The sequence below is a fragment of the Protopterus annectens genome, chromosome 1.part0 (assembly GCF_019279795.1).
Source record: "Protopterus annectens isolate FY-2018-M chromosome 1.part0, PAN1.0, whole genome shotgun sequence".
Taxonomy (NCBI): Eukaryota; Metazoa; Chordata; order Ceratodontiformes; family Protopteridae; genus Protopterus; species Protopterus annectens.
The window spans coordinates 408,091,430-408,104,733 of record NC_056725.1 but is presented as its reverse complement, the minus strand read 5'-3'; the positions used below and the strand labels follow the sequence as shown (position 1 = coordinate 408,104,733).

General features: G+C 37.8%; 1 protein-coding gene across 1 annotated transcript in view; it reads left to right on the top strand.

Annotated features, from left to right (window-relative positions):
* Positions 1-11,904, top strand: part of LOC122792613 (solute carrier family 22 member 7-like) — a 588,108-nt gene extending 576,204 nt beyond the window's left edge. Inside the window, exon 10 of the mRNA XM_044060277.1 lies at positions 10,849-11,904. Within this exon, the coding sequence (XP_043916212.1) occupies positions 10,849-10,942 (94 nt within the window). The 3' untranslated portion in view covers positions 10,943-11,904. The remainder of the gene's footprint in view (positions 1-10,848) is intronic.
* Positions 11,905-13,304: the final 1,400 nt, after the last annotated feature.

Sequence of the window (13,304 nt, the reverse complement as noted above, 5' to 3'; positions counted from 1 at the left end):
ATGCGGGTTTTAAAGCAGAGAAACTGAAAGAGATAGGAATTGACCCAAAACAGCCAATAAGCTACTAGTTTCAGTGAGGAGACCACTCCTCCACGGACAGATAGGCTGCTCAAAGGTCCCCACTCTCACTGGTGAACAGAGAAGCTTCCTCCTATCCAAGTAAGGATATGGGCAACACAGGACACTATACCACAGTCCGGAATTCAGCAAAACCTGAAATCTGGACTAATCTAGTTCAGCAAAGGTGGGAAAAGAGAATTTTTTTTTATTTGTTTTTTTCAGGAAACAGCAGAAAAACACACAGAAAACACTGTAAATGCTATAAATAGGCTAGCACACTTTAGTGTGTAGCCTACAACAGTTATACAATACAAAAATGACTTAAATTGATATAAAACAAGTGCAAAAACTGTAAAATGCAGAAGGCAAATGCAATTTAAACTTTTTAAAACACAGATCAGTTAGAAATCCACTTTGGCAGTCGGAGCAAAGAAACAGAGAAAAAATACTTAAATCTGGAAAAGTCTCTCTTGGGTCTTTCTGTTGCCTGTATCACTCTGCAGGACACCACAAGGAGCTGTGCGGAGTTGTATACAATAACAAACTTTTTAAATCACAGATTCGCTAAAAAAACTGGCGTTTTAGGCGGAATTAGTTAAAACAGCAAGAAAAGCAGAAAAGTGATACTTAATCACTCCAGAGTCACTCTTTTGTCTCTCTGCTGCTGTAGACTCTGCAGAACACCTGGAAGGCACTTGCTGAGTGGAATACAAGTGTAAAAACTGTGCAAATGAGGTTTTTATAGCAGGGAAGTGAAAGAGATAGAAATTAGCCCAAAATGGCCAAGAAACTACTAACGTCTGGGCTCAAACCACTCCTCCAGGGACAGATAGGCTGCTCAAAGCTCCCCTCTCTCACAGGTGAACAGAGAAACTTCCTTCTATCCAAGTAAGGTAATGGCAAGACAGTAACTTGTAACACAGCCCTGGATCCAGCAATAACCTGAAAACTGGACTATACTAGTTCAGAAAGGCAAGAAACAAGTATATATATATTTTTTCCAGAAAATAGAGCAGATATAATCAAAACAACACTTTACCCAATTAACCAGTTAAAAAGCTTAAAACTGAGCCCTGTTCCAGCAGTCTTCAATCAGGCAAGTTCTAACTGCACCGTCCTGCCACTAGGGTACACAGAAACCTTCTCCAAAAAAGACGGCCTGTATCAGGGCACAAGTTATACAAACAAAGCTAGATCCAGCCGGCCTGAATCTAGTCTATGTTACAGCAAACTAGGCATACCGATTTCAGAAAGAAACAGTTCAAGTAAGCATGCACAATAAGCCTTTAACCAGAAATTCCCAGCTCAGAAGGGCAGAATCTAGCCTCTCCTCCCACAAGAGTGCAGACCACAAACCTTCTTAATGTAAAATAACTGGCCTGAAGCACAAGTTCTTAACCCAGAACTAATACACTTTTAGAATAACAGCCACCGAGTCTTCAATCAGCAGTTCCCAACTTAGAAGGATGTACGCTACCTGTCCTGCCACAACAGTGCAGACTACAAACCTTCTTAATGTAAAACCACTGGTTTGAAGCCCAAGTGCTTAAACCAAGGGCCTTAGAACAGTTACAATTTAATCAGGCTACTAACAAGCAGTAATAAAGGCAGCAGAATAAATTCAACTGAGTACTTTTAAGAAGAGGCAAAAGCAAAATAAGGTAATAAAGTAGTAAGAAACACAAATACAGTAAGGCAGATGAAGTGCAAAAATTTTTTTTTTTTTTGAGACCGAGGAAACAGAGCAGATTAAGATACTATAGGGGAATGCCCTTCCCAAGTGCTCTCTCTGTACACCGCAGGGGAGATGGGACTGGTAGGAGTATCCAAAATCAAAATATGATCTCACTGTACTCAGTTGAGTGAGCAAATGAGATGGGTCCTGGAGGAGTGTGCAAAAAGAGATTTACAGCAGGAGCGGGCAATTGCAAAGCCACCAAGATTAACACCACAACTAGAACAGGTAGTGGGGGGGGGGACTAACTGCAGAGAGACAGAGACACAATAATTAGTGACTCAAAGACACACAATATTTACTGATTCAAAACTTAAGTGCAGAGAAAATATACTTAAATCAGCTTGTGTCCAGTTGATATATGCAGACAAGTCTCAGTAGCCAGCAACTCGATTTAAAATGATTACTAGAAATGTAACCAGCACAGATTTTAATGCTAGCAGAAACCCCCAAGCTAAGTAGCACTAACAAAGGAATTTCAAAGTAGTCTAACAACTTTCAGTGAGCTCAGATAACTGCAGAGACAGAGACACAATATTTAGTGAATCAAAAACACACAACATTTACTGACTCAAATCTTAAATAAGTGCAGAGAAAATATACTAAAATCATCTTGTGTCCAGTTGATATATGCAGAGAAGTTTCAGTAGCCAGCAACTCGATTTAAAATGACTACTAGAAATGTAACCAACACAGATTTTAATGCTAGCAGAAACCCCCAAGCTAAGTAGCACTAACAAAGGAATTTCAAAGTAGTCTAACAACTGTCAGTGAGCTCAGATAACTGCAGACAGAGACACAATATTTAGTGAATCAAAGACATACAATATTTACTGACTCAAATCTTAAATAAGTGCAGAGAAAATATACTTAAATGAACTTGTGTCCAGTTGATATATGCAGACAAGTCTCAGTAGCCAGCAACTCGATTTAAAATGATTACTAGAAATGTAACCAATACAGATTTTAATGCTAGCAGAAACTCCCAAGCTAAGTAGCACTAACAAAGGAATTTCAAAGTAGTCTAACAACTTTCAGTGAGCTCAGATAACTGCAGAGACAGAGACACAATATTTAGTGAATCAAAGACACACAATATTTACTGACTCAAATCTTAAATAAGTGCAGAGAAAATATACTTAAATCAGCTTGTGTCCAGTTGATATATGCAGACAAGTCTCCGTAGCCAGCAACTCGATTTAAAGTGTAGATCTTTATTAAGCAATTTCATCTCATCACCAGATATAGTGTATACATGATAATTCATTCCTCACCACCATCTGCATTTATTTCACTATTAACTGTTGAAACAGAAATTTTATGTCCATTCTGTTGGCACTCCTACATTATAAAGGGGTAGTTCCCAGTGCATCACCATTTCTGTAAATTTATGACAGAACATTGTTATTCTCTGGCTTGGATTCACCCACAGATGATGTTTCATCCATCATGTAGTTATCTGAACAGACAAATGAACACAGTACAGACTGCTGATTGGTACTGGCAGAGCTTAATATGTTTAGAGCCCAATCTTCTCTTGGCTTGTGTCATTTTCTGCACAACACCCTGTTTTGTTTTTAAACTTTCACCAATCAAACTATTATTTTTCATAGTTAATAAGATCTATCTGATATTTCTTTGCTTTTTTGACTTCCAAATCTTTGTTCTTCCAGTTTCCCAGTAAAGGCTGGATCATCACAAAACAACACTACTCATGACAGACAATATCGTAGCCACTGTTTTTTTGTAGAGTTAGTTTGCCCTTTCAGTTTTCTAATAACACTTATGGTTCTAGACATACAAACATTTGTTTGCACTGTGAAGCAAGAACGTAATTTTTTAAAGGCTCAGACCACATCCTTTTGAAGTTAGAGTACAAACTTAATGAAACTCCATTGGCGGGAATGAGTTAAACTAGACTGTGATTGTTCAAAAAGCTAAAAATGCATATTTCCAGTATTGTCTACTAGATGTCAGTATGCTGTAGAATTTTAGAGAATAGGCGGCCTGTACATCGCCATCCTGACTGGAAAATAGGACGTTAATGTACAGGTAATGCAGCCTGCTGAAAAATGAGTCTGTCACTTCATCATAGCATATTAAGTTGCTTGTTTTTTTTTTTTTTTGTTTGGTGTGGGGAAAACTTGCTATGCATTAGACCATATTCCAAATGAGGTGCTCTCAGTGTAACTGACTTACTTCAGTGTAAGACCTATCTCTTATTAGGATTATTAGAAGGACCAGATTCCAAAGCACCTACTCTAAGCCTTCTCTCAGTGTAAGTGGTCACTTACACTGAGTTGGGGCCATTGTTTATTTTTTTATGTTTTTCATTAATTTGCTGTCAAGGAGGCATCTGAGGATGGATTCACCCAAACCTGATATTAAGTGCAGTGTGTATTTCTATCTATGTCAGTGTGTGTGTGAATTTTAATGTCTCTCTGCGCTTCTGAATGCATGTACTTCTGTATGTGGGAGTGTGTGTGTTTTTGTAGACATTAAATGCTTATGTAACTTATATTTTATGTAAAATACTTCATCCAGCAATTACATATACTTCGTCAAGTTTAGACATTTGTTGGAAGAACTATTTTTCATTAAAAATACAAAAAAATAAGGTAATTAAAAATTAAATATAAAGCAATTTAACAGATAGCCTTTTCTCTAAGCACAATAATGCCCTCTGGATTGGATGTTATTGTGGAAATAATGCTTTTCCAGGGATGCAGAGGCTCTCTGTGTGCAGTGTCAGGCCTCAGAACACACCCTGGCATGTATTTCCACAATAACACAAACCCTGTCAGGTATTATTGCTTGCTTATCTATGCAAAACTTGACGTGTGCAGTTATTTTCAAAGGAAGGTTTTCTTTCTAAATTGAGATATTTCAGAAATGTATATTATGTAAATGATTTAACAGCTAATGAAAATGCTTTATGAATATTGGTGTTTAAAAATTTTAATATTTAATCATTTTTAAATCACTGATTCCTGTTAACCTCAGTAGGAAATGATATGTTGGTGAAGTCAAAGGAAGTTGATATAAGTCAGCAAATGCATTGTGAAGGCTGTTACTGAAAAAAATGCTTTTAAAGCATTGATACTGGTTTAACATCAATGTAAGGTTTCAGAGGTTCATTAAACCTTTTCTGAATTATTACTCGGTGTCACTTTTTGGTGTTGCTGGTTTATTGGACATGTTGTCATTGGATTGTATCTTGTGCACACAGTTTAGCTGCCTTTGCTGTGTGGTTTGTTTTATGGATTAGTCAAAGCTAGCAGACCCATCTCTTTATCTGGGGTGATAGTTTTACCAACTTATAGCCCTAAATTTTTAATGTACCCCTTCCCAACTGTATACTGTATGCACAGGACTGTTTAAGGATCTTTTGGGCAAAGCTCAAACATATATCACCAGAAAATGGAAAAGTATGGAGCCCTTGGATTATAAGACTGATGCAGGCTTCTACAGCAGATGTGTTTCAGAGAAATAAGACTGGCAACTAAGAACAGCAGTTGTTGTGCTGTAGTTTGGATTTCTCGTCAGCAATGGACATATATTGTTAAGTGTAATGAGTATCATGTTGTGCTCACTTAATAAATCAGGTATACATATAGATTGTCAACATGAAGATTCAAGCATTCCTAACTTAGGTTACTGTTATCTCCATCACCATCTCGTCGTATCCCTGACATTTTCTTCTTTATGTCTGCAATTTGAACAGCAAAATAACGTGGCATGAAGCCTGCTAGATATCTAGCAGAAGCTTCGCTGTGCTAAAATAGTCTTTTACAATAAACTGATGAAAGAGTTTTACAAAAGTGCAGCTACAAATATATAAGCAATATAAAATGAGGTCTTACAACTGCAGCTATTTTTCATGAGTTAAGGCAATGACCAACTCTAGCGAGAACCATCTATCCTCAAAACATATCAGTTATTTTGTTCTTATATTTCGTTAGCCATGTTGAACTCAAATATGTGTTTAAACAGAAGTACATATAGTGCTAGCTATACTGAAGTCAAAACATATTTAAAGAGAAATACATATGAAACCATAACTACAGTTTTGGAATATACTCTAGTGATGAGTTCTTTACAGTGTGCTAATATATTGCTCTTTTAACAAAAGTACCAATACTGAACACATCAATAGCTGAGTATTAGAAAAAGAGTTATTTAATGCAAAATAAATTTATACTGCAGGCTCATGCAAACAACTGCCAGAGATGGTTAACTATCAATGTTTCTTTTTCAGAGATAGGTCTAAACTTTCTCTGTTTTATTGCCAAAAAATACATTTTGTAGGAGTCCATTTTTAAATTTGTGTTGTCAGATGAAAGATAATTGAATTATCAAATCTGACCCAATCAATTTGCTTCTAACAAAGCTAGCTTTAACATATCAATATTCATACTTAAACTAAGGCTAGGAACTTAATTCCAGTTTTTCAGGCTATACCCAAATGGAACCAGTGTTGTATTTCCACATTTTACAAGGTTGCTGGAAAAGTTAGATGACTCAATAAACAGAGGCATAGCATTCCATAATTTTATCCCTTTAATTCTTAATATGTGATGTTATGGAAATGCACTATGGCAAGGAGTGTGTAATTTATATTTTATCTGCAGTGGGGAGCATTGCTTAGTCATGAGGGTATATATATCAAGTAAAGAAACCAGATTTTGCCTTATATTTTTGGTCTGTTCATCATAAAAATTGTGTGATGTTTTAACGCATCACTGGGATGATCTAAAGATTGAAGTCACTAAATGATGACTTGCATTTGAGTTTCAGACTTCATATTCTTCAAAAATGCATGGTAACACAAATCCTGTTATTCTAGCAACTTTCTAAGTTTATAAAAGCAATATTTAAAATGTGTCCCTATTTTGGGGCCTTTGTCCCTCATTATGTCAGGCTTTGTCCATGTTTCTTGTGCTAAGAGATTGAGGGGTATGACTACCATGGGTAAATCTATGAAATACCCACAGTCTTGTAATGGCATGTTGTCATTCTACAGTTGCACTGTTTAGAGCATGTTTGTTAAAATAATGGCCTTGTATAATCTGAAACTGTTAGTGTTTCCTGCAGTGAGACAAATCAAGGGCCCTGATGTACTGTGCAAGCTTACAGATGTTATAACCATATATTCCATAGCAAACCTGCCTGAAGAATGAAATGTTACCAGCATTCACTTAAAACAGAGGATTATAACATTTCAGAATAAAAAAAAAAAAACTAAAAAACTAACAGAAGATAAATTTAGTTACAGTAAAATGGATTTGTATGGGTTTTAGTTTTAAAAATCACAGCACTAATTTTCATGTTACAATGCTTAATGTTGTTAAAAAATGTCAGATCTGTTCAATCTCACCATCAGTAGTCTCAATGATTTCTGTTTCTCTGTAACTTCCAACCTTGTTGTTGGGATATATTAGATTTTACCTTACAAGTGACGTGCAGTGCACTTAAGTGAGAGAGAGGATTTTCCCATAGTAAAATGGAGATTTTGGGAATAATGAGCTGTCAACCTAGAACCGTCAGCTGCATATAGATCATGTTTTTGCCATCTTAGAAACATCCTGGAGAATCATATACTTCAAATCTTCTTGTAATTTCATTGCAGCCACAAATGCACTTGTACCTTTCAGATTAAGCTATTGAAATTCACATTATCTTTGGTTACCTACAGGTAATTTTCACCATTTGCACATAGTACAGAATATCATGACCTGAATACTGATTGGGCCTACTAGAACAAATGTATATTTCAGCTCTCCTCTATTCTTTGCACTGAATTCTTGTACAAAATATAATAACATAGCTCTTCCCAACTGTATTAAAATACTGTACATACCCTCCTCTCCAACAGACTGGAATAGATGGAAGAGTGAACACATTCAAATCTTTTATGTAGGTCATGAATATCAACAAAAATTGACGGAAAGGTATTTTTCGGCTAAACAGATGCAAGAATAAGAAAAAAAAACATGGGAGTAGAATAGTATTGGGAGGGTGGCCTAATGATTAAGGTGTTTGCCTTACAAACACAAGGTGCAGGGTTTGAGTCTCACAAGGGATAATTGGCTAGGCTTAAAATGGCTCACAAGGGCAGTTAACCTAGTACAAATCTGTAGTCAGGAATCCCACTCGGCTTTCCTGAAAACATTGGAGAACATGAAGATCTCTCCGAACACCATTATATTGGGCGACTTCAACTACCCAAACATAGACTGGGAGCATTACTCAAGCCCCAGCACCTTAGCCCAAAGGTTCCTGGAATTTATAAACTCAAATGCTATGGAACAACTAGTCACCACTCCCACAAAAGGGAAAAACATACTATACCTGATCATTACCAACATGGTGATTCTATGCTCCATACCAGAAGTATATCCCTCATTGGTAAGATCAGACCATAAATTAATTTCACTGGATATCCACATCCCGACCCCACCCCCAGCCCAGAAAACCACAGTGAAAAACTTCTCAAAAGCGAACTTCACACTTCTCAAAACCGAAGTGGAATCCTTCAAGGCCCCAGGGCCAGTGGAAACTACAGCCCAAACTGCAGAAGCCTATATAAATGCATTCTACGGACATCTCCAGGAATGCATGGATCATGCTATCCCAAACAAAATCAAGACCCAATCATCCAAAGGCAGGTGTCCAGTCTGGTGGACCCCAGCCATAAATAAACTGTACAAAAGAAGGAGGAAGCTACTACATGATAGAGCAAAATCCCTAAAAGGGAAGGCATCTCTGATCAGTACTAGCAAAAAATTATGATCCCTCATAAAATCCTCCAAGGCCAGCTTCGAGAGAAAAATTGCACAGGACACTAAAGACAATCATAAGGCTTTTTTCAGTTATGTTAGGAACCTGGGATGCAACTCCCAGACTTGTTCTGAGTTGATTCTAAATGACAAAAAATACACTGAACCCACAGACATCGCCAATATCCTGGCAGGTTCAGTGCAAACTTCTCCACCCCCCCCCCCAAAAGAGCAAGTATCTATCCCGGCAGAGTGCAGCCTCCCAAACACCTCTGATGCTCAGGTGAAGGCTGCCCTCTCCAAAGCAAAAAACACTGCTTCCATGGGACCAGATGGCGTCCCGGGTTGCGTCCTACATGAACTCCAAGAAGAACTAATCCCTCAAGTAAAACTGCTGTACAGTCTCAGCCTCACTACAGGATATGTGCCCAAAGAATGGCGTACAGCAACAGTGGTCCCACTCCACAAAGGTGGCGCCTCTACGGACCCTGGAAACTATCGCCCCATAAGCCTGACTAGCCTAGTCTGCAAGGCTATGGAGAGGATCATCATGGAACTCATAAACAAAGACATTGAGGACCTACAGACACTAGATCCTACCCAATTTGGCTTTGTCAAGGGCAGATCCTGCCTTTTGAACCTGGTCGACTTCTTCGAAACAGTCACCAAGGCCATAGATGAAGGGAAGGTAGTCCACACAGCCTATCTGGACCTCACAAAGGCATTTGACACAATACCCCACTTGGGCATCATAGATAAGCTATCCAGCCTAAATATAAACCCCTATGTCACAAGATGGGTCGCAAACTGGCTCAATGACAGAATCCACAGAGGCAGAGTTGCTGGAGCCATGTCAGACTCGAAACCGGTCACAAGTGGCGTCCCACAAGATTCTGTCCTGGGACCTCTCTTGTTCAGTATTTACTTTTCTGAGGTACAGGCCAACGTGGGAGGACTATGGCTCACCAAGTTCGCAGATGACTGCAAACTGGGCGCCATAATCGACACTCCAGCTGACACAAACATCCTTTAAAAAGGTCTCGCAGAGACGGATAACTGGTGCCAGAGCCATGGTCTGAAGCTAAATGCCAAAAAGTGTATAGTCATACCCTTTGGCAAAAACAATGTGCCCACAAATTACCACATAGGTGGTAACCCATTAAGTACAGAGAAAGTAATTAGGGATCTGGGTACCCAAGTTGATAGCAATCTCTCCTTTGACAACCACATTGCCAAAGTGGTTAGAAAGACCTTCTACATAACCCACCTCATCATGAAAGGATTCACATCTAGATCAAGAGAGGTAGTCGTGCCCCTTTATTCATCCCTCATCAGGCCCGTCATAGAATACAATGCCCCCTTTGGGATATACCTTACCCGACACCTGCAGCAATTAGAAAGACCCCAAAAGTACCTCACCAGGAGGATCAAGGGACTCAAACAGATGCCATATGCTGCTCGGTTAAAAAAACTCCAGCTCTACTCAGTTGCATACCGCCTACTTCAAGGTGATCTATGCCTGACATATAAAGCTTTGTCCAACCCAGAATTAATGGACATGATCCACCTCAGTAAATCTAAATCCCTTAGAGCCACGCGCTCGAGGGACTTGAACCTCAGCACAGAAATAAATAGAACATGCTGGAGGGACAGATTCATAACCCAGAGGCTCCCTTCGCTCTGGAATAGAATTCCAATTCATGTTAGGCAGAGCACCTCACTGACTTTCTTCAAGAAGAATCTTGATGAGTGAATGGGGGATCGTAGGTTTGTCCCGGGGATTACTTCCGTGTCACTATTAGACAGAGGCACAGTAAACTAAACTTTAAAAAGGGCACAATATACTCAAATCAAGGGGTGGCGTAAGCCAAACACAATCGGGCTAGGCTTATAAATGCCCCAGGGCAGATAGCCTAGTATGAACCTATGAACCTAAGTGCCTTTAAACAGAAATGATAGGGGCATGGACCAGCCTTCAAGGGTGTATCTTGGGTCAAAATTAGAGGTTTTACAAGAAAGCAAAGGGAGAAATAAAGCAAACCTTGAAAGTAAGGATAAGAGATTGAGTATGAGTAACAGAATATACATGTTATCCTGTAGGTGAAGCAGATAATGTGACCCAAATGGTACATTTCAGTACTCATTGTCTATGGTTTAAAATTTGGGAAAGGCAGGCTAGTTCATCTATGTTTTGTAAGTTTTTTAATGTCTCATTCTCCCATTTATTATGATGTTGTTTTAATGTATATTTTCCTCAAACTATGTTTCTTTCAGGTATGGAAAGCAATCTTCTTGTACATCATCTAAGGAAGATGCAAATGTTGCAGTCCTAAAAGCACTAAAGCCTCTGAATCCACAAGAGGAGTAAACTTTCACACCACTTACTCCAGTGAATGCATTTTAAGTACACCAGACAGCAGTCACAACCTTTTGAATAACTTTGGAATTTAACTATGTGACTGATAGTTCATTTCTGCAACCATGACAATGAAACAACTGTTGGCAGTAGGTGACCACCACTCACAAGCTGCTGTAATAAATAAATTAGAAAGTTTCTATGGATTTGTGAATGTTCTTTGCAAGAAGTGAACCTATCTGAGATATTTCACTGCGTTTAAACGTATCAAGCAGATAGTAGATGCCATTCCAATTCATTTACATCAGGAGAGTATTCAGAATGTAATAACCTATTTTTCAGTTAACCATTCCTTTACGTGCTTTTCCCATTTACTTTGGTTAAAATTGTGAAAACTGCTGATGTGCTTCTTTGTCAGAAAATATCTTACTAGTGTAGAATGACTACTAACTCAAATTAATTTCAGACATTAGCTCCCAGCTGATATTTTATTCATATTGTTTGACTCCTAAATCTGTTACAAGTACTGATTCATCCTCTATAATCTTATGTATAACATGGTGCACCTCTGACCTCTTTGTTTGTACTTTTAACTTGGTCTTTCACCTTATAAGGAAAAAAGAGTTTTGTTGTATCCACTTTAATATTCATTTGATTCTGGGTAAGTGGGATTTTATGCGTAACTTTATTTATGTCAGAGATATTCCAAGTGCAATTAACTGAAGGCTGCAGTACTGAAGGAACATTGTTTACTGTGCACTGCTGTTTAAAAACTAGCACTTTATGCTGGATTTACTGACATAATTGTTAAAACTACTGTTTAGGATTGTTTGTGTGGAGCCAGGGTACCTTTTATTATGTCTTTTATGTTGTCTTCTAGCTAGAAAGTAAGATTTGCTTGTTAGCATTAGTAATACCTTTAAGCTCCCTGGAAATGTTATAAATAAACTGTTCATTTTTGCACAATTGCTTTATTTATTTGTCCTTTTGCTTGTTTGTCCGTTTGTGTTTGTTTGTTTACTTATATGTTTTTTTTTTCTTTTAATAACTGGATAGGTGAACTGGTCCACTGACCCTTTTCAATCATGACCCAGGAGCAAACACAAGAAATAAAAACAGTAAACACAATACAAGTGGAAAAGAAACATAATAATACACACAGAGCAAATGTACAGTTGTATATTTAAATAAATAGCATGTATTTATAAGACTACATACATACATACAAATGTTTCAAGCACGGGCATTAATGCCCTTCTAGCTTGTCAATATACCAAAACACTTGTTCCCATAATAAATGTCCAGGCTGTTCTTAAAAATATCTAAACTAGTACTTGCTTTAATGTAATTTGGTAGTCTGTTCCAAGTATCAGCTACTCTGTCAGAGAACCAATTAGTGCACCTCTCATTCCTATAGAATCTTCTACACAGGTTGTCTGATGATTCTCTAGTACGTTTTGATAACCCCAAACATTTCCAGAGGTAGTTGTCACTAAATGCCCAATATACCTGAATAAGATCTCCTCTTAAATATCTGTAAGAGACACAGTACAAGTTCAGATATTTTAGTCTTTCATAATAAACTTGTGAAAAAACCACCCTTGCAGGTCCAGCACCTTTAAACTCCTGGATTCAGATAGATGTGTACAAAGATCTTTATAATCCACATGTTATGTTGTAAACAAGAACGCCAATAAACGAAAAAACCCAAATTGAAATTTTATTAAGCTTAAAAACAAGCTTTTTGTCGGCGCTCTGCACCAACTTCCTCAGAAAACAAACTGCACCACATATTTGTCTCACTATAAATACATCACTATTCCACTCAGGTGCGCCCCCTAGCGGCTCCCCTTTAAAAAGCACATAATTACACTTTTAAATTTTTAACTAAGAAGCGGCCAAAATATTCAACAATTTGGTATCTACTATTCATACCTGCCATCAATGCTGATAAACCTATAATGCTCCAAATATTGGATTTTAAAGCCACCATAATTACATATAAATACAAATGATAAAATGTGTCAATAACCACAAGAAAAATTATAATATATGTTAAAAATAAGTATAAAAGTGAAAAAAAAATTCCCACAAGTGTTAATATAAACATTGATATAAACAATAAATGGTGGTATATTTAGCCCAGTGTTCGGTCTGTCCAGGTTTCTACATCAGCAAGACTGATAGGAAACTACAGGAACGGGTATACGAGCACTTATATGCCATCAGGAAGGGGAAGGTCGACAACGCTCTGGCCAAACATATATTAGATAACCCAAGTCACAAATTTTCGTTTACAGTGATCGATCAGCTAAACCAAGAGTTTATGGGGGGACCCCGACTAGAATGCAAAGAGTTGATGTGGCAACTTAAG